General features: G+C 38.1%; 1 protein-coding gene across 1 annotated transcript; it reads right to left on the reverse strand.

Annotated features, from left to right (window-relative positions):
- Positions 1 to 945: 945 nt before the first annotated feature.
- Positions 946 to 21,047, reverse strand: LOC114622505 (zinc finger protein 431-like). Its single transcript, XM_028768923.1, is given in 5 exon segments — positions 946 to 2,931; positions 2,933 to 4,282; positions 5,662 to 5,722; positions 5,914 to 6,040; positions 20,921 to 21,047. Coding segments are annotated over 5 exon segments (1,659 nt in total). The 5' UTR covers positions 20,924 to 21,047; the 3' UTR covers positions 946 to 2,813.
- Between the last annotated feature and the right edge of the window lie 1,730 nt (positions 21,048 to 22,777).

A 22,777-nucleotide genomic window follows, 5' to 3' on the forward strand; every position in this document is an offset into this window, starting at 1 on the left:
GGAAAGCCAAAGCTGCTTCCATGCAGGACCAGAAAAGAGGTCATTTCAACCACCATGGGGTGTTGTCTGTCTTAGGGCTATGACATGACTGTAGAGAATTACATATTTTAAGCTTTATTTTTAAGTGTATGAATGTTTTGCCTGCATGTGTCTCTGTGCACAGTACCTCAAGCGGCAAGAAGGGGTCATCAGATCCCTAAGCTGTGATGAAAAAAAGATAAAATAAGATTTTTTCCTTGAAACTGAAGACAACTATATCTAAAGTTTTATCAAATTGTTGACTTGAGTAGGGTTTTTATTTGACTTCTTTCCTATTTCTTGATATCAAGATGATACATAATGGCTTTAAATATTTACAGGGTTACAGAAATGGTCAAGCAGTTAAGACAAGTTCATTCCAAGGACTAAGGTAATATTTCTGACAACTTCCTATAATTCCTGCTACAAGAAGATCCAAGGGTCTAAGCTTCTTGGGAACCAGCATTCATGCACACATACATGTGCATGCACAGAGACACACTGAAATCATGTAATAAAAAACAAATACATTTTTACTCATGAATGCTTTTTTTTTGTGCATTCATTCCTAAGTCATTCATTGTTAAGTCAGGTGTTGAGGCATCTAAAGGCTTACCTACTGAGTTTTTCATCATGAATTGGTTCATGTACCTGAAAGCAAGCATGTAGGTTTGAAGTAAAAGAAATCAATTCTTCCGAGTTAGTGGTATCATTACTGAAGCTTTAGGAAATGCTACCCTGCTGGAGGATGTACGCCACTTGGGGTAGGCTTGAGCATTTACTATCTCTCGTTCCTACTCTCTGCTTCATGCTGCAGGTTGTGGATGTGAGTTCTGAGCTTCCTACTATACTGCCATGTACAACACTTGTGATGCCAATTTCATATTGATCCTATATCCCTCTGGAACCATAAACCAAATTAAACGCTTTTATTAGTTGCATTAGACATTATGCAATGCTTTATTACAGCAACAGAAAAGGCACTGATACACACTCATAAAGTTTTACACATGGATGAGTTATTTCATGAAATTGAAGAGATTCTGAGATCTAAAAGGGTTACCTTATTGTTTAAATTCATAGGACATTTGTCCATGAGTCTGCAAGTACAAACAAAATAGAGAGGATAATCATAATATATGAATAGATTGCTGACACTTGTGTAGCCAGCATCTGGCTACTTTGTTGGTTCCTTTCCCTACCACCCTGCTGAGGGCGATGCATGAGAAATGACAGATGGCTTTAGAACTCACTGGTGGAATAGGACCCACTGATTACCAGAGCCACGTAGGTGAGCCTCGATATGGCATGGACACTATGACCACATGGTATTATGGAATTCTGCTCTGCTTGCTGCCCTCACACCCCTCTTAATCTAAGAATTATATGAAAACCTTAAGGGAGCTTCTAGTCACTTACTGGACAGTATTTCTGACACTCACAATAATAGTTTGATCTCTTTCAGTCATTGCTGCTGGAGCAGATTAATGATCCAATCACTATCCTAGAGCAGAACTTAGAGATATAGATTGTCAACAATGTCACCACCCTTAGAAAACATTTGGAAAAATAAAATTATTAATGAAGCTAGGTTGAGATGTTTTTACTGCTGACTCTGATGTAGAAAATTTTAGGAAACAATCTGAAGTCCAGAAAGGCACACTCTTATTAAGCTAGGAACCTTTTATGGTCAAGGAACATGAACAATGGCAGCATTGACTGATATGACTCTCATTGAGGCTTTTTTGCCCTCAGCTTCCTGATATGATTTAAGATTTACTGATGAATAGATATGCATTCTGAGGATTTAAAGTAGATATGATTGATTTTATAAAAAAATTAGATTCATGATTCTTTTAAGATTCTTACAGGATTACTTTTAAAGATAAATAATAAAATAATTACTTTCTTTGTAACTGCAAAATGCTGCCTGCAAAAGAAACTGGCCGAGAAAACTACCTTACCTGCTTATACTTTGTTAATCTATAACAAGTTGCTTAGTTATAAATGTACATAGGTTTGGGAGAATAATTTTATTTCTTGTAAAGGTATTGGTGAATATAGTTTATCCATAATCATTTACTAGAAGAAAACTAAAATGTAATCATTTTGCAATTCTATACTGCTTGAAAGATTTTGCTGGGATATATAAGCTATGGAGGAAAAAAAATAAAGAGTGGAGGGTTGGAACATTGTTCCTTCCATCCCTCAACTATGTATGCATGTATATGTGTAAAGTTTATGAGTTGAAGATGGCACATTGTTCCTTCTACCCATCAACTATGTGTATGTATGTGCATATGTAAAGCTTGTCTGGATATGTGTTGGAACATGCCTCATTCACCAATTGTGCGTATGTATGTGTGTATGAAATGCTTGGCACCTGCTTGCTTGAGCTTTGCTCTAACCATTCTGTGTGTGAATGTGTATATGTCTGTCTGTAGTTCTGTATGTATTTATATATGTATGTATACATATTTGTGTGTATGAAGTTATTGGACTGTCTTTTCTTTCATCCACTGTGTGTGTGTGTGTGAATTTTCTCTTTCCTTTTCTTTCTTGCCAGGAGTTAAAAGAGAGTTCATAGTTTTTCTGCTGGCCAGGAAGGAGTGCTGGCCCCAGTAAATCAAGCTTTGTTCCCTCAGAGAATAGTCTGTGGAATAACTTCTCTAATTGCTGGCTGCCATTGACAGCAGCCTCTGTAAGTATCTGGATCCACTCCCATCAGCAGTTCTAAACAATGACCCTCAAAGGCTGCCTGCCTCAGTTTACCCACCACATGGATGAGAGAAGCTTCAATTCATAGGGTTTCTCTCCAGTATGAATACTTTTGTGGTAATAAGGGCTATAAAAGTGTGCAAAGACTTCACTATTTTAAACATATTCATAGGGTTTCTCTCCAGTATGTGTTCCTTTATGTTTTTGGAGATTCCTGTGACATGCAAAGGCTTTACCACATTGATTACATTTGTAAAGTTCCTCTTCAGTATGAATTCTTTCATGACTTTGAAGTCGACCATGATAGGCAAAGGCTTTACCACATTGCTTACATTCATAAGGTTTCTCTCCTCTATGTGTTCTTCTATGTATTCGGAGACTACTATGACATACAAAGGCTTTACCACATTGATTACATTTGTAAGTATTCTCTCCAGTATGAACTCTTTCATGTCTTTGAAGTTTATAAAGATATGGAAAGGCTTCACCACATTGATTACATTCATATGGTTTCTCTCCAGTATGCGTTCTTTTATGTATTTGGAGACTGCCGTGACATGCAAAGGCTTTACTACATTGATTACATTTGTAAGGATTCTCTCCAGTATGAATTCTTTCATGTCTTTGAAGTTCATAAAGATATGAAAAAGCTTCACCACATGGATGACATTCATATGGTTTCTCTCCAGTATGTGTTCTTTTATGTATTCGGAGACTACTGTGATATGCAAAAGATTTACCACATTGATTACATTCGTAAGGTTTCTCTCCAGTATGAATTCTTTCATGTCTTTGAAGTTCACAACGATATGCAAAGGCTTTACCACATTGGTTACATTTGTAGGGTTTCTCTCCAGTATGTGTTCTTTTATGTATTTGAAGATAACTATGATATGCAAAGGCTTTACCACATTGATTACATTTGTAAGGTTTCTCTCCAGTATGAGTTCTTTTATGTATTTGGAGATTTCCATGACTTGCAAAGGCTTTACCACATTGATTACATCTGTAAGGTTTCTCTCCAGTATGTGTTCTTTTATGTCTTCGGAGACTATTGTGACATGCAAAGGCTTTATCACATTGATTACACTCATAGGGTTTCTCTCCAGTATGTGTTCTTTTATGTATTTGAAGATAATCTTGATAGGCAAAGGCTTTACCACATTGCTCACATTCATAAGGTTTCTCTCCCGTATGTGTTCTTTTATGTATTCGGAGATTACTGTGACATGCAAAGGCTTTACCACATTGATTACATCTATAAGGTTTCTCTCCAGTATGTGTTCTTTCATGTATCTGGAGATTACTGTGACATGCAAAGGGTTTACCACATTGATTACATTTATAAGGTTTCTCTCCAGTATGAATTATTTTATGCCTTTGAAGTTGACCTTGAGAAGCAAAAGATTTACCACACTGCTTACATTTATAAGGTTTCTCTCCAGTATGTGTTGTTTTATGTATTCGGAGACTACAGTGTTGTGAAAAGGATTTATCACATTCATTACATTTGTAAGGTTTCTCTCCAGTACGACTTCTTTCATTCCTGCAAAGATAATTGGCATATGTGAAAGGTTTACCACATTTATTACAATGATGAATCTTTTTATCTGAAGGAATTAATTTTATAATTTGGTATAGTTGTAAAGAGGAATCAGATCTTAAAGGTTATATCACTTTGTTTACATTTATGGTTTCCCCTTCATTGTAGGTGGTTTTGTGTCTTTGAGGATACCTATAATTGTAAGAACATTTATTACATGGCTTACATTTACAGCATCCCTTTTCTATATGAGGTTTCCACACATTTGAAGAGAACTTGAAGAACTCAGTAGTAAGTGCATTTATAAATCTTCATATAGTGTGAAATACACTACATTTGCATACTACATTGGCAATGTGAACCAGGACAAACAGGAAAGAATTTCCACATTTCTAGTACTCATAGGAATTTTCTACAGTGTGAGTTTTTGGATGTATTCCCAATGAAGTTGGAAAACCAACTAATTATAAATGTTTATCACATTGTGAAAGTTTACTCAAATGGGGAATGCTTCTAATTGTTCTGAGAGAAGGGTACATTGTTTCTTTCAATATCCCTACGTTCACATGGCTTGTATTTAATGTGACACATGATATAACTATTAAAAGAAGAATAACAAATGAAATATTTCGACACTGCATTCATAGTTTGGCTTTTTGTTCATCATAAACATGTGATAGGTATACTGATTAAGTTTTCTCCCCAACAACATTCTTTACTCTCATAAACTGCTGCTTTCACTCACTTAGCAATGTTACTACAAGTATATAAGTAATGCGACCTTTACTCTGGAATATTTGCTTATTAGAAATATATATTTATTACCTGTTCAATGTGTGTATCTTTTGCAGTATGGGAGTGACTTGAGACTAAATAGATTGGTTGTTCACTTATCCTCCTCCCACTGGTTATTCAACTGTGTTAAGAGGCTTGCCTTGTCTAACATTATGTCTTAACTTGTGAACCAGGGTGGGTTTTGTCTAACATTCATGTCCTAACTTGCCAACCAGGGTATCAGTTGTCCACATACATGTCTCTTTTTACTAAGTAGGATGTCAATTTCCAGGAAAGTCTTGGGAACCTAAACTTTACTTGACACCTACTCAAAATGGAAGTCTTATTCCAAATAGTTTCTTATATTGAGCTATGATTGAAATGGTAATATCTGTTAAGGCATTGCTTCCTTTTCTTCATTCTTAGAGGAATGCCTGGCAAACACAAATCAGATACTTGATACTGAGGTACATGGATTTGTGAGAATTTAATAATCATCATTACACTTAAAGAAGTGCTCTTTTTTTAACATTGTTGCTTTCAAATTTTCAAGGCACATTAAAATTTCTTCAGAGGCATATTCATACCAACTTGCATATGAAAATTACCTTCCATGTCTTCTAGAACCTTGACAATGTTCTTCAATATTATGGTCTTCCCAATTGTAGCCTAAAATATAGTACCAGAAAATGTATGATATATTTTTGGAAATTAGGCAAAATTTAAATTACTATCTTCAGTGAACTTGATTTGTTCACCATATTCATCCTTGTTGTCAACTGAAATTACAGAAGACCATGAGTAACAAAGAAACAGTTGTTTCCTTATTTTAAAAAAAGAAAGAAAATTTATTGTCTTACCTATAGCAGTGAGGTTTTTGTAGGTCTCTAACATGACATCTTTGTAGAGACTCTTCTGTGAAAGATCCAACAAAGCCCATTCTTCTTGAGTGAAGCTCACATGCACATCATCATAGGTCATTGCATTCTAAAATATCCCACACACGTGTACAAGAGAAACCATGATACTGATAACACTGTAAACGTATACTTCATCAACAATATATTCTTATAATTCTAGTGCTCCCCCCATTTATTTTTTGACCCACAAGTTTTAATGTAATCACTAAGCCATCTTAGAAGGAAGCTGAATAATGAAGTTCACCTCTGCATCCTTTGAACAGGATATAGCCTTGCAAGAGAAATTTCAATGAACAGAGAGTGTTGGGGGGACAAATACTGGCCATATATCAGAGAAATTATACAAACAATTACTAACTACAAAAAACTATGGGCAAGCTGGGTGTACTGGATCATGCCTTTAATCCTAGCATTGAGGAGGCAGAGACAGGTGTATCTTACTGAGTTGGATGCCAGTCTGATTTATCCAGGATAGCCAGAGGTACAACTTAAGATCCTGTATCCCCTGTAAAATCAATCAAACAATCAAGAAAGAAAGAACTCAGGGGTTTTTACTAAAGTTCCTACAAAGAATTATACATTCACTCCAGTTCTGTATTCATCTTCCAGAATTCTAAAGTGCCCCAGTTTAAACTGTAGCATTAATGAGATTTTACTAAAAGGGGATGCAGTTACAAATGGACAGATGAAAATACTGGCAATGTAAATGTTGACCCTAAGTAAGGAACACAGGGCAGTAAAGATGGCTCAGCAGTGCTATCTCAGCAGAGACCAGCTCTTGCTGGTCTTGCAAATAATTGGGCTCAATTGCCAGAACTTACAAGGGGGATCAAAACTATCTATTACTCCAAGTTCAGGAACTCTGAGGCTATCTTCAGACTATTCTGAAGACAAGTCACACATGAGGTGCATATTCATACACACAGGTAAAATACTCATATTCATTTTAAAAAATCAACATAAACAAACAGGTAGGAAGAATATTTTGCACCTGCAATTCAGTGATTCAGAAAGCTCAGACAGTAAAGAGTAGGCAGTATTAAGGTCATAAATACATGCCATTCTGAGAAATAGAATATTCGCTCTGCCAAATTTCAAAATTCACAATGTGGATGAAGATAAACACAACAGCATATGCTTGACATGTATCAAAACCTACATCCCAGGCACATCAGCCAATAAGATAAAAACAAACAAACAAAAAGACAGGCACAATGCCCACATTTAATCCCAGCACTAGGGAGCTAGAGTCAGGTGAACCTTTTATTTCAAGGCCTACATGTTCTACATACCTACATTCAGTATAGCCAGAGCTACACAGAGAAATTTTGTCTTCAAAAACAAAACCAACCAAATGAAAACTATAAAAACTCCAGGTTTGCAAAATAGCTTAGCGCTGAATAACAATTGTTTCTACCCATCTTATGTGATTCAAGGATAGAGTCTATAAACATGAAGGCATGACAGCATGAGACAGAAGCTGACTGATCAATTTCAACCACAATACAGTAGACACACACACACACAGACACACACACACACACACAAATAAAAACAGAAAACAGGTTGAATCTATAGATACTCAAATCCCATCCCAAATAAGGAATCTAGAAAGGTTACTCCTTCAAAAGCTTCAATAAGCTCCCCAATGAAAGCCACAAAGGAGAGATAAGTGTTCAAAGTGCTCCTATCTGGGAGCTTCTTGATTCAACCACCAACATTCTGATCCTTGGTCACTATAGACTTGTAGGTCATCCCACAATGAAAATGCATTTATTTAGTCTAACTTCAATGATCCTAATAGTCTTCAGGAGCTTGGACACTGTCTAAATGTCCAAATTCTCTTCTGACACCATTTCTTGGTCACCATATCTTGTAAAATCGGAAAACAAGTTATATCTTTCCAACATACAAAGGCACAGAATACCCTTTCCCATTCCAATAGAGGAATGTGTACATAGTGAGGGAAGATTGGACCAAAGCAAGAAACCCAGCAGGAAAAAAAAACCAAATCCTGTAGCTCTGCCTCACACATGAGGCCTCAGTTTCAAAAGGCTTAGATGATGACCCTATCCCTGCAACTTCTCATACATCTCTTCAGTTTAGTTACTTCCACTCCCTATATGCAGCTCTCCATGGCAGGAGTCTCATAACTTAGGTATCTCAACATCTTGTGGTCTCAAAATGCAACTCAGGCTTCATCTTCACAGTTTCATGCAATGTACATTCACAATATCCTCCTTCTCTGAGTCTCTGACTCTACCAAACACAGATGGCTGTAACAGTGCTGAACTGAAACCACAGAGGAAGAATCCATGACCTTAAATTTTGCATCTTTCTTGTTTCCAGAACTTGGGTGATCCTGCCAATTTGAATTCCAAGTGGGGATGGACTCTGCCATGCTTGAACCACAGTTGTAGCACGTTTTTTTATGAAGTTCCTTCCTGGGACTAAGAATCACTTTACCTACTCCTTCCATTAATTGAAGCCTTAGCTGGAGCGAGTGTTTCCCTTTGGTCACCTTCTTAGGCTTCAAATCCTGTAATGATGATAATCTCTTTGAAAATGCATCCTTTTCATTCAGCATTTGACTCTCATCTGAAATTACCCAGTGCTGTTTTTCTCACAAACCACACTGCATTTATTTCTACCCAAATGTTGCTTGTTTTTCACTGTAGTCCTGAATAAGTCACTAGTAATAACCATTCAACAAATTCAATATGCCATCTAAGAAGTCAGCCCATTATTTTAAATTCTACTTCACTAAATTTTTCAGGGCATGGGCAGAATAAGAAAGATACCACACAAATGACCTCTAGCTAAATTTTTCATGGAGTCTATTTTCCACTGAAATCCTATGACCTCAAATTCTGTTTGCATTACTAGCAATGCTCTGATCTTCCAGGTGCTATAAGAATCGTTGATTAAACTCTGAGTACAGCTTTCTATTCCATTTGCCATCTCAAGTCCTGATAGTTTCCACATTCCCAGATTCTGTCCAACAGCAAATCTCTTTTTGCATACCATGTTGTTGTTGTTGATGTTGTTATTGTTGTTCTGACTTGCTTCTTTGCTACTGTGATTGAATCTTCTAACCAAAGTCCTCTCAGGTAATGACCAGGTTTAGTTGTGTTTGGTCCTGTCAGATCATAGTCCATCATTTTGGGAACTTAGTATAGAAACTCAAGCTTCAAGAACATGAAGACAAAAACCACGAGCAAATATTGTTTACTGACTTGCCCTCTTGCTTGATCACTGTCTCATGCTCACCTAAGCTCTCTTATCTAGCCTGCGCACAGTTGCTTAGGGATACTGCCACCCTCTGTGGAAGAGCCTTCCCAAATCAATCATCACTGAATACAATCTTTCACTGATACAGCATCCAGTCATTTTGATGAGGGCATGCCCTCAAGTAAGAATTCCTCAGATGACTAAGATGTTGACAGCTCTAAGATGTTGACAACTGAACCTAATTAGGACACAGAGACAATAATATATGAGAAAGTTTTAAAAACCAAAATCCAATGTGCTAACTTTATCAATCACTTAAGGATCAAAAACCCAAACATTGGTGATTGCAACAGCCAGAAAACACAGTTTTGCCAAGAAATGAAAAGAGGCAAGCCTTTCAAGGAAACTAAAACTGTTTCTCAACAGAAAGTCTCCAAACTACCAAAAACTCAAGAAACTCATAGCATAATATAGCAGATTTTCAGAAGACAAAAATTGGTAATGGTTTATCATTTTCCAGAGAAGAAACAATATAATTAGATTATAATGAATAAAATGACACAACATAGATGGCACCACAAATAAAAGAAGACAGAAAGACAGACCTATACATCTTTTAAATAAGAACTATAAAAAAAATCAAAGAAATAATAGGCCAGTACTCATCTTGTGCACTTTTCTTTGCGAATAATAGAAAATGGATTGGAAGTGGCAAAAACCCAGTCAATTGGACAAAGAGGCTGCTTAAGGAATGAGAAAAGACTTTTTTTAAAACCAGATCCACATCTTATAGAGGCCTACTATACAAAATATATAAAGACCTCAAGAAACTAGACTTTCCAAAGCAAAAAATCCATTTTAAACTGGCATATAGATCTAAACAGAGAATTCTCAAGAGAAGAATCCCAAATGGCTGACAAAGACTTAAAGAAATCTTCACCATCTTACATATGTCAAAATGTCTAAGATCAATAATATAAGTGACAGCTCATGTTAGCAAGGATGTGAAGAAAGGAGAACACTGTTCTACAGCTTGTGGAAGTACAAACTAATACAGCCACTATGGAAATTAGTATTTCCTCAAAATATTCCTCAGAATATTACAGAAACTATTTCTCCTTTAGAGGGATATCTACGTTCCACATCCACCCCAATATTCTTCCTCTTTACCTAGCTCTCTGGGTTTGTGGAGTGTAGCTTGATTATTATTTACCTAATAGGTAATATTTACTTATAAGTGAAGGCATACCATATCAGGGTTACCTTTCTTAGGGTGATTTTTTTTTCTAGTTTCTAGTTTCTCAAAAAACTGAGAATCCATGTACCTCATGACCCAACTATACTGCTCTTGAGTATCTATCCAAAAGGTGCTCCATCCTACCACAAAGACACTTGCTCAAATATGTTCATAGCATATATATTCATACTAGCCAGAAACTTGACACAACTTTGATGTCCCCCAATTGAAGAATGAATAAACAAATTGTGGTATATTTACAAAATAATCACTTCACTTTGCTATTTAAAAAACAAAAAAGACATCATAATTTACAAGCAAATGAAGGCAACTAGAAAAAAATCACCCTAAGAGAGGTAACCCTGATATGATATGCCTTTACTTATAAGTAAATATTACCTATTAGGTAAATAATAATCAAGCTACACTCCACAAACCCAGAGAGCTAGGTAAAGAGGAGGGATATTGGGGTGTGTGTGGAACATAGATATCCCTCTAAAGGAGAAATAATTTCTGTGAATAGATTGTGGTTTGATGGAAACAGGAGTGAGGGGGATCAGTTGGGGGGGAAGAGGATAAAGGAAGAGAGTACAACACAGGGAAAAACATCTGGAATTAGGAGACAATTGGGGGTTAGTGTAGAAACCCAGTGCAATGGCAATTTCCTGAAAGCTATGAGGGTAATGCTAATGAAGACCCCTAATAATGGAGGATATGGAGTCTGAACTGGCCATCTTTTGTAGCTAGGCAGGGCTTCAGTGTTGAGAACGGGTTAAACTTGGTTGAGTTGTTGGCCAAGGAGGTCCCTTGGAGATCCTTAAACAACTCATGCTGATGATACTACAAAACATTGCTCTCAGAAAGTGAAAGCACGAACCCATCTCTGAGAACAAATTCCACAACGTCCACTGAATGTAGAGGTCATGTGGGTTCATGTTTGGAGACTTCACCTCTAGTCTCTTTGAGGAGAGAAGGTACAGAAAGAAAAACCTGGACACCAATCCAGCATGATCTCTACATTCAGTGAATTGTATGGAATTTGTCCTCAGAGATGGGGCTACAGAAAGAGAAACCTGGACACCAACCCAGCTACAAAACCCTCCACCTTCAATTGCAAGATGAGCTGAGGCATGATGGTAACAAACTTGTTTGAGTGGCCAACCAATGTTTGGTTTAACTTGAGGCCCTTAACATGAGAGAGATTCCATGCCTAATTCCGCCTGAATTTCCAAGAACCTTACAGAGACTTAAGTGTCTGTGCCAGGCCCTCTGCTGATACGTTATGGCTGTCAGTTTGGTGCTTTTGTGGGACTCCTAACAATGGAAGCAGGTATAGCTCTGATTGTTTTGCTTGATCTTAAGACTCTCTTCCTCTTATCAGGTTGCCTTGTCCTCCTTCAATATCAAGGCTTTCACCTTGTCTTTTTCTATCTTGTTTTGTCCTGTTTGGCTGCCCTCTTTTAGAGGTTTGCTCCTTTCTAAAAAGGAAATAGAGGAGGAAGGGGGGATAGATCTTGAGGAGAGTAGTGTAGCGGAGGTGGTGAGTAGCTGAGAGTAGTGGAGGAAGGAAAAACAGTGACCAGGATATACTGTGTGAGAGAATAATATTTTTAATTAAAAATTAATTCAATATTGCTTAAATGAAAATGTGGAGAAGGAAAGAAATAATGAACAAAAAAAAGTAAAATAGTAAGGACACAGAAAGTATGATTGTGATAGATACAGTTCTCATTCTGTTTGTGTAGAAGGTGACCATCACACAGGAATATAAAATTTTCTTTTATTAACCTGACTTAACTGTCATCTGGGAGGCTTACTTCCTCCATTTGCTAACCTAGGCCTAGTCCTGGAAGTTTCTACCCTCCATACAATCTTATCTAGGTCTAAAACGGCTCTGGCCTCTGAGACTTACTGCTGAATAAACTCACCCTTTCTTTTTCTTTCTAAACACTGGCTGGTTGGTCAATTCAGCTACTCTGGCTCAAACTCTTCTTCATGCTAACTGATTCAAACTGGCTTCTTTCACTTCTGACTGAATTGCTATACTTGTCCTCAAACAAGCTCTAGCAATCTGTTCTCATCTTCTGACATATTCTTATTTTGGCTGTATATAGCTTGTTTTCTCTTTAAGTCTGTAAAACTCCCCAGGTAAAACTGCCTCCTCCTCTCACCCTCTGTGGTGCTTCCTCTTATGTTGTTCTCTTTCCTCTCTCTCCTCTTGAAAGTTGGGTATATCAAACTCCGTCAGATCTTTCCCTGAGTCATCATTTTGTCAGCCACTCAATCAGACATCACTTTTAAACACGGGTGTTTCCCTCTAAAACTAACTTTACCTTAATCATTTGGGAGCAAAGGTGTATACTAAGTGCTGAGCCACATCACAATTAGAAACAGCTTGCTTCCCCCAGTAAATTAGACAGTCTCAGAGTTCACAATGTGATCAAATATCCTGCAACACAGGAGTTCATGACAAGCTCATTCTTGGGCCCAGTCTATATCTGTAAAATCAGAAATTCTGCTATCAGCAATGTGAAATACATATACAGGAAACAAAAGCAGGTCACTTTCTTGTGTTAGCTTTTACAAGTTTAGATTGTGGAATTACAGAGCTTCTCATTTCATTCCAAAGGAATACTCTTGCTTCTTTTAACAAAAACTAATGTTTGAGTAACTATTCAAATATTAGAAATAAATATGTGATGTTATAAAATTTGCTACATTAATTATATAATACATTAAAAATAAACTGATGTAAAAAATGTTTAAACACATTCTCCAAAGCAAAAATGAAAGTGATGCCATCTAAGATAGGTTATTTAATATAGAAAAAACAAAGAGATTAGTCACTTATCTAAGACTACTACATTTTTGTTCAATTGTAACTTATTGTCATTATTTAAATTCAAACAAAACAGTTGGTCTGTTTGTTAAGCTCATTTTTACTTTTTCCTGCAGTACGATGCATTGGCAGAATGTTCTCATGCCATCCAAAAAAGCCACTTTCTGCATTTTTACAGTACACTATAATAGCACATTTGCTTCTCATCTCTATAACAACTCTTGGTACAAAAGATTGGTATTTAATTTCTCTTCTCTACATAATGTTCTAAAAAAACATTAGAAAAACCCTTTGTAGGTGATGCTTTGGCTAGATTCTGTGCTTTCTGTCCTCCATTTTATATTGCTACCTGCAATGTAGACAAGATGGCTGAAGCTTTCAGATCCATTTGACAAATAAGAGTTCCCTAAAGATTAAAATCAGATGGGAGAAAGAAATAGGCTGATACAGCATAAACTGTAATTACCTGCTGTTTTATGACCAATACAGCACTGACTGTGAGAGTCTTTACAAGTGCATAATCTTTTAACCATTGCTATTGTCATCATTCCTTTAGCAAAATGTCCTCCTGAGGCACCCAGCTTGTCCTCAACAAATGAGCATTTAGACTATTTTCATATTTAGGCCACCATGAACATAACTGCAATGAACATGACAATTCTGATACATCTCAATGCTAATTTCAAGTTTGTAGAAAATACACCGAGAAGATTGCTAGATGGATCCATGTTGACTCTGTCATTTTTATGAGAACTTTGTATGACGGGGTTACTTGGATGTAGGTATTATATTCAAATGTATCAGAATACATACATTAAGTATGTGTAACTTTACATCAACTATAACAACACAACATGGTCTTAACTAATTTTAGTTGATAACTGTGGAAAATCCCAATTTACTGACATCAGAGTTTATTTTGCATGGTAACACACAATCCTGTGTCACATCAAGAATCATTGTTCAACTCTGGACCATGTTTTATTTTCACTTTCTGTTTTCTCAATCAAATCACACTTAGTGAGATACCATTTATGTGACCCTAACAATGTATTTTGTGTTATTACAGTCTCTACTACAGCCCTCTTTGTATGGCTTTGTACATTATTTCATATCAGTTTCAGTTTCACACACTTACTATAGTTTGCTAAATGAATGATTATGTAGAATATCTATCTTTTAGCCATTTATACAACTGTAAACAACACCATGAAAGTGATGTTTCCAAAAAGAAAAAAAGATAAAAGATGTTGGGTATGTTCAATTTGCAGCATAAGTTCAAAACAATCTAAAGAAAATTTCTAACAATTTATAACAGGAAAGCTGATTCTAAAGCTATGTGCCATGTGAAAAACCTCAGAATAGTCAATAGGATTATGAAGAAGTAACACATATTTTGGCACAATGTGACTTCTGTACTAACCACAAAACTACAACAACCAAAGGGTTTACCATACTTGTGAAAGAATAAAGGGATGCAAAGGAAAGGCCAAGAACATAAGCCCCATATTACAGTCAAATTTTAATCAAAAGACCTATGAAAACTTGGTCAGGAAAAATGTGAACTTGATCAGTGTTACCTATGATTGCATGTATATACAAATTAAATAAACACAGACATCACAACTCCCACAAAAATAACTCAAAATGACCCCTAAACTGTTATATTTCTGACCTCCAGCTACTATTGATCTCTCTTCCAAAGAGGGAAACCTCATGCTCTGGAACTCTCTTTAGAAATGGACGTGATCAGAAAGGTAGGCTATGGCTCAGCAGCCCTCTTTGCCCCGTTGTGATCTTACACAAACCCAGCCCCACTGAGCTCACACATAATCCAATGTTGAAGAATAATTTAATGTCTGCTTCCTGCCACATGGATTATAGCACATGATGTGGAATCTCCCCTACCCACCAGCATACCACCACACACACCTAAGAAACCTATGCATCTCAGAAGCTCCTTTTGTACCCTGGAATTGAAGTTCCCTGAATCACGCTACTGTGGCTGGTGGTAGTGGAAAGGTAAATGGATTTTAATCAAATATTGCTGAAGGATGATCACCATCACCTCCTCTCTACCAGTTTCAAAATGATTTATAAAATTTATCACGCAAAACTGAATGTGCAATGCAATGTTCAGAACTTCTAGAAACCAGATCTTTGATTTTGAAGTCTGTATTCCCACTGCACACCAAAACCAATACTTGTGTGTACACACTGGGCACTGATATTATAAGCAACAGAGCTTCCTATGGCCAAAGCTGCAGAGCCTCCTACCCCCAAGGGAAATCATACTCAGCCAGGCTCAGATTCTAAGGCCCTTCACCCAGGTCACCACATGTATCAACAGAACCACAGTCAGGTTCCCAGTCCATCCAACTCCAATCAGATTGGACTTCGATAGCTTAGCCAACCTGCTCTTCCCGGTGGCTGCTACATTCACCATAAAATGGCTTGTGGTCTCCCTCACGGCTCTCTGATGAACTGCATCAGAAGAGAATATGGAAAAAAACATGCAAGCTACCTCCCACTGGTGCTCCTTTTGATTACTAGCCTGCCCAGAGGCCCTCATTGGCTCATGACATTAGAAGTTTAGGATTAGGGATTAAATGACTCAGCACAGGGCTTCCCAGCTCTGTGTTTCCATCCTAGAGGCAAACAGAGCCCTACTCTGGTAAATTTGTATTTTAGTAGAATCTTCCACTCCCTTAGGATGACCTGGTTGTCTTGTAAGGCACAGGGTTCTTTGTGTGTGCATTCCATTATACACTCAATGTCCAGTGCAGCCATCCCTTTTCCTCACAGCTGGGAAGTCCTGCAGCCAAATTTCAGTCAGACTGAAACAGTAGCGACAACTGAAGTAAAATGTGGCTATGAATTTGGAATCAAGGAACATTAAATGGGAGGTGAATGAAAACAGAAATTTAAAAAGGAAAAGACATGGCTGCTCCTAGGTATGGCAGAGTAGAAAGTTTATTATTTAGGAAAGAGAGAGCATAGCCATGGCAGGGGCATCTTGGGAGAGTCTAGAGTCAACTTGACCCTGAGCCATGTAAGGAGAGGATGAGAGAGAGGAGAGTCAGAATAAGAGGCCTGGAAGGTAAATGAGAGATGGAAAAGACCAGGTATTCAAAATGATTAGATTACATAAGAAAGGGCAGCTGGGAGAAAAGCAGCCCAATCCCTAAGCTAGAGGGCAGGTATGCCAGGGATACCCTGTGACAGGTAGGGACTGAGGAATGCTGGGGAAACCTGACAGCCAGCTCTGCCTTGATTTGTTAAACAGGCACCTAAGCCATTTGTCCTAGGGTCTGAGACTTAAGAGTAGGGAGAAATGAGAAGGCTGAAATAATTTAATTATAATCTCAAATTTATTTTAAAAGGTTGAAGCAAGCTTTATGATCCGATATTCTCCAGAGACTAGATGTATATACTAGAGCACATCAAGTATTACTCACATCTTTTCTCTCATGCTGTGCTCTTTCAGACAGGAAAAAAAATAGTGTTGCTGTTCGATACAGCCACACCAGCTTGTAAAGATCTTTTGTTTTGTTAGAACTAGTGTAACTACAGTAATTTCTTCCTGCCCCTTTCTGTGCTGTGACTACACCAGATTCAAAGGTGGTCAGTGAACTCAATTCATACACAAGTCCCTCTTTCTTTCTTTTTTTTTTAAATTTATTTATTTTATGTATGTGAGTACATTGTCACTATCTCCAGACACACAAGAGGGCATCAGATCCCATTACAGATGGTTGTGAACCACCATGGGGTTGCTGAGAATTGAACTTAGGACTTGTGGAAGAGTAGTCAGTACTCTTAACAGCTGAGCCATCTCTCCAACCCCCCTCTTTATTTATAATTCCCCTAAAAAAGTCAGGGAGGTAGGAGGACACCCATTCACTAGTCTTTCCTCCTTCTCATTGACCAGCCAACGCAAATCCTGGAAGGAGTTGCAGGACTGTCTTCTAGGCACTGGACAGCAGAGGCAAGGACTAGGTGTTTAAAGCATGTTTTAACTATATAACATGAAGCAAGTCTGAGCCACAGAAGATATTATTCCAAGCAAAAACAAATAATCAAAACACTTGAGAAAAAGGAATAAAATTCTTAATGACCCAGAGACACTGGAGAGTAGAAATATGTAAGAAATTAGAGCTGTGATGTATTAAGAAAATAAAATTTAAAAAGTAATACTAACAATGGCTTCTTAAAAAGACAGTTATAATTGAAAAAAATGTATATCTATACTGACCTTAGAAAAAAAAACAGGCCATTCTGTGGTAGATGAAATGGCATTAATAAGATACTGTTTGAGTTTGCCACCATGTGCAATGTTAGCTGCTAAAACCTGTAACCTGACACACACAGCTACAGCTAAAGGCCTATGTTTCAACCCTCTGAGCTGACTTAACTATGTCAATGATGATTGTACATATCTCCATAAGACAGTCACCTAATTGGAAATTCAAAATTCACTGGCTCAATACAACCGCCACAAATTGTACAGCCACAAATTTGGTCTGTTTTCATTCATATCCATGAATTAATATTACAAAATCACCACCCTACCCGAATAAGGTCCTTCTTCATAATGGTGACCCCTGCAGCTGACTCCCTTAAACTTTAGTATGTGGTCTAGCTATTGCTTACCCTGTTTCACCCTGCAGTGTGCATGGTAAACTATTCTTCCTATTCTGGTCTGAAGGCAGAAGCCATGCTCCACATGCAAATCTTCCTCCTGTTGCTCCAATGGACAGCTGATTACATGCTTCAATTGAATTAACCATTTGATTTAGGAAGTTTAATCCAAGAGGAAATCAAGGTCATTGCCTTGGAGAGCAAGAGATTAGGATCAAGCTAACCTGAGTCTCAGAAACATTTTTCTGAAAGGCTGATATGCCTTCACAGGGATAAATCACTCCACACACAATTAAACGACTATTTTAAAATAAAATCCCTTTAATAATAGCTTTCATCCAACTCTGGTTTGTAGTGATATTTTTATGAATTCTGGAATTTTGGTTTCTTTAAAAAATACAAGAATATTATAAGAACGTGCTTTCATTATAATCACAGATGTAGTAATGTGAGGTTGCTTCGACTGCCTGCAGCCACTGACCATGATTTGCCTTATGCTCTAGCAGAAGCATGGTTTTATCAGCTACAGATTTCTCTGATGGTGTCACATTAGGAATTCCAGAAAATTTTTGGAGGGTATATAAATGGGAGGACCCCAATAGGCAGGGTGGGGGGAGGTTGTTGGTCTTTTAGAGAGGTTGTTTGTGTTTTGTTAGTAGCTGTGGAGAAAGAATATACAAAAGAAAAAAAATAGAAGCAAGGATCTTTGTCCTCTATCCTTGTTTCTTTCCTATCTAATAATAGGGGGTGAAACAGTGGGGAGGAGGGGGAACATGGAGGGATAAAGGGCAGTGAGAAAAAGAAGAAACTAAAGTAGCAAAGACCAGGTACACTGGTTAATATAAAAAGAGAAGCCAGCCTAGGACAAATTTTGCATTCCACATATGCTGTCACCTTCCGTCTCTTTTTAGGACAAATTTTGCTTTCCACATATGCTGTCATCTTCTGTCTCTTTTAGGTTCAAGTCACAGGTTATGTTTTGACAATTTAAATATGGACTAGAGACTGTAAGTCTAGCCACTGAAACAAATGTGAAATTTATACAGCAAAGGTATTCCAAAGATTATTTCTTAAGTACACCCGTGCCCTAAAACAGCAGGTCATTCTTCAGTGACAGGATCTTAAGTGGAAGGTCCTAGATGATGAAAAACATCATATAAAAGCTGGGGTGGGTAGGTCTTACACAAGCTTACGTAAGCTTCTTAAAAATACCATCTCGTATACTTCTTACATGGGGAAATGGAAGGACATGGGAGACATCTAAGAAGTCAACAGAAAGTATCATGCAATGAGACACACTCAAAAGTCCAATCAAACAGTACTGAACAAGGGGAACTCTGGGTATCTTAAGAACATTACGGACCAAGCCTTATATTGGCCCTGGGGCTGATAACCACAGCTCCATGTGGTGGGAAGGCTTGTGTTCTGATTCTGAAGCAACCCCTCCCAAAAGCCCTGGCCCCAGACTATATGCTCTCCCAAGAATATTTCTGGTTTTAGAGAAGGAGCTGTGTTTTATCTCTATACCTCAGGACCTTAGGAAAAGCTCCCAAGGCCTAGGCCCTGCTACTGGCTCTGAAAGCACATTCCTGGGTTTGTAGTAGAACCAATTCATGCTTTACCTGACTAGCTTACAAATAAATGAGACTCAGACTATGGTTATTTTACTTCGCTTTGACAATTACTGAGGAGTAATACATAATCTGCTTTTCTAATCGCTGGCCTGGCTACCTCCCCAGTGATCCACCCCAAATACTTGCTGTTTCTCCTGGCTAAGTGCCCATGGTACCTCTGCTCTCCTGGCATTTTCTTCTCTCTCCTCATGGGCCCTCCATTCATCCTCTTGCTCTCCACTCAATCAGGTAACTCAAAACTCACCTTCTGGTAATCTCCCCACTAACTGGTTGTGTCCAGTTTTTTTTTTTTTTAATTTAACCAATAATATACATTTATATATAAATCAATAATATAATATATAGTTAGTAAAATATTAACTATTTTATTTAACCAATAGTTTTACATTAAAAACAAGATTTGTACAACAAAAGCTTGTAATGGTGAGAATTCACTTATAGGCTTAGATCTTCCTATACAGAATTTAGCTTTACAACACATAGCAACAGACCAAACCTCAACGGGGTTGCAGAAGAAGCTATGCCAATCTCTATACATGGGGACCTCTAGGAAAGACTTGCTTGTTCAGGCCAGCACTCAACACAACAGTGTTTTGTTTACCTTTTCAAATGGTTGTCACCTGGTATCATCTTGCCCATGTGGCAGAACTATGCTTTTCTCAAAAAGAAAACGGAACCTTTATGGCACACCAGGACTTAATGTTGATTGTGATCCTGTAATGCCCTAGCAAGCAGCTTGTTAGAGGCCTGCTCTTTAATATGGGGATGGGCCTAGTGGCTGGCTGTAAATCAGAGTTGTTTCCTTTGTTATGGTTTACAGCCATATTTCTGGACAATCTTTGTGAACAAACATACCCTAACATTCTAATCTCTAACAGGCCTGGTTAGCATACTACTTATCTGTGGGGTGTTTTACAGGCACTCCTCCTCCAGCTAAATTATACTTGATTGACTTACTGTATTATATCCTAACCATTAGTAAATCCTTTATATCATTAATTCTACTCTTCTACATCACAGCTTGATGTTAGATTGCTACCCCAACATATGAGATACCTTTCACAACCTCCACAAAATTAACTCCAAATGGATCGTGCACCTTAATGCTAAGTGCTAAAAACAGAACTTGTAGAAACTAGGGCTCTCCGAGTTTGGCATCATGCCAAGGATGTTTCTACAAACAAGCCACTCTTCCAAAAGCTCTGCACAGTTGCAGCCCCTATAGTAAAGTTATTCAGTGGCTTCCGCTGGGTCCAGCGAGTGGCCAGGACCACAAGGGACCTCACAAGGCATCTGACCGCCAGTTACCACCCAACCCCGGGAAGGACCCACAGCAGCTTCCGCTGCTCAGCACTCTGCGCTCACCATGTCGCAACTTCGGAGCTTGTCTGAGCTTGCCTCACAGCACCTAACAGGAGGGCTCACTGCTAAACGCACACAACCATTCACGTCTGCCTAGGTACTAAACGGAATTCTACCTTACGGCACCCGGAAGAACCCGCCTCCTCTTTGACTGGCAGGTCTCCCTCAATGCTCTGATTGGCCAGTGAGTCTTGAGTGACATTCGTTCCTCCCTTGTTGTTAGAGTGTACAGAAGTAACTCAGTGTAGCGGTTTTTGGCCCAGGCTTCCAGTCCAGAGCCACACCTTTTCCAGAACTTCAGAGATTTCAGTAGCACTTGTACCTGTCCTCCAATAGCCTACCCATCTGTCTTCCCAGCCTGGGAGGACCTATCAATCCCGCTCCCGCTGCTCAGCCGCCTGCTCCTCCCCTTTTTGGGCAGTGACTCTCTTCTCATTGGGTCCTGACTTCAGAGATTGCCTGAGATCTTCTCACAACACTCAGTAGGCACTTCCCTTTCTTCCTCCTAGAATCAAGGTAGATAGCTTTCATAGCCCATTACTCAACTTGCAGCGGAGTTATTAATCTGTCCCACAAGTAGAAGGGTGTGCAAGACATCAACAATTAGAGAGATTTTTGGAAATAAGAGTTGTTTTGTGGCTTCATACTAGGTTCAAGTAAACTGCAGCTACTTCTCACCTGGTAGGTATGAGACAAGCCTGGGAGAAAAGCAGGAAACAGGTGACAAACACTGTGGAGCACTATAGTTAACTGGCACATCTTCCTCCGTAGGAAGGTGAAAAAAAAAAAAGCAGTATTAGTAAAGGTTCTCAAGATGAAGAGAACTGAGAGAATGATTCTCTCTGTGTGTATGTAGAAAGTGGATTTATTAGAATGGCTGACAGTCTGTTGTCCAACGAATCTAATAATGGCTGTCTACCAATGGAAAAATAAAGAATCCAATAGTGGTTCAGTCTATGTGGCTTAATGTCTCAGTTAGACAGTCTTTAGTATATACCAGAATCTCAAAAGTAGGCTCTAATGTAAGTTAAAAAACAAACAAACAAACAAACAAACAAAAACACCTTCCTAGGCAGAGGTAGGACAAGCAGACAAATAGAAAAAACTACCACCTTCAATGTAGGCTGCTACCAGAAGATGCCCTAGGTTAAAGGTGGATCTTATCACCTCAAAAGATCCAGATTAAAGAAGGGCTTTCCCATATTAAAGCTATAATTAAGAACAATTCTGCACAATACCCAAAGTCCTTCCGTTTTAGTTAACTCCACATGTAGTCCGTTTGACTACCAAGAATATCCATCATATCAGCCAAGACTGAAAAACTGAGATTGAGTTTTTGCCTCCTGTAGCAGGCAAGGAGAGCATGGGAGTCATTTCCAAAACAATTCTTCAACAAAGGAAGCATTGAGATTTTACTGAGGGAATCTGGATTTGTTCACATATAGATTTGCCTACTCCTAAGCATGCTGAGTTAAACTCTGTCCTGAACATGGTCACAATGTCAAAGTTGAGATATTTAATGATATTCTTAACTCAAAGTCAACAGAAACATATGTAAATTATAAAAATGATAGGCAGAGATGTCTCTGGAATGTTCACCTTATACTAGAAGGTCTTAGCTGAAATATCAAATAAACAATACTGTGAAAGTAGATTGCTCAGGAGTCAATGCTACCTGTCAATTATGATGTATGATTTAGCAAATAGATGTATCATTGCCGCAATTCACATATATACAAAGGACAAAGAACACAAATTCAGAAAACACTAAAGAAAAGTCACTTATCAGAAGTGTGGATACTTTTCTCAGAGAAGTAGCTTTGGTGAGCTATTCTAAACTCAATAGCCTCTAAGCAGACT

Source organism: Grammomys surdaster, unplaced genomic scaffold, assembly GCF_004785775.1.
Source record: "Grammomys surdaster isolate TR1022 unplaced genomic scaffold, NIH_TR_1.0 189, whole genome shotgun sequence".
NCBI classification, from domain to species: Eukaryota; Metazoa; Chordata; class Mammalia; order Rodentia; family Muridae; genus Grammomys; species Grammomys surdaster.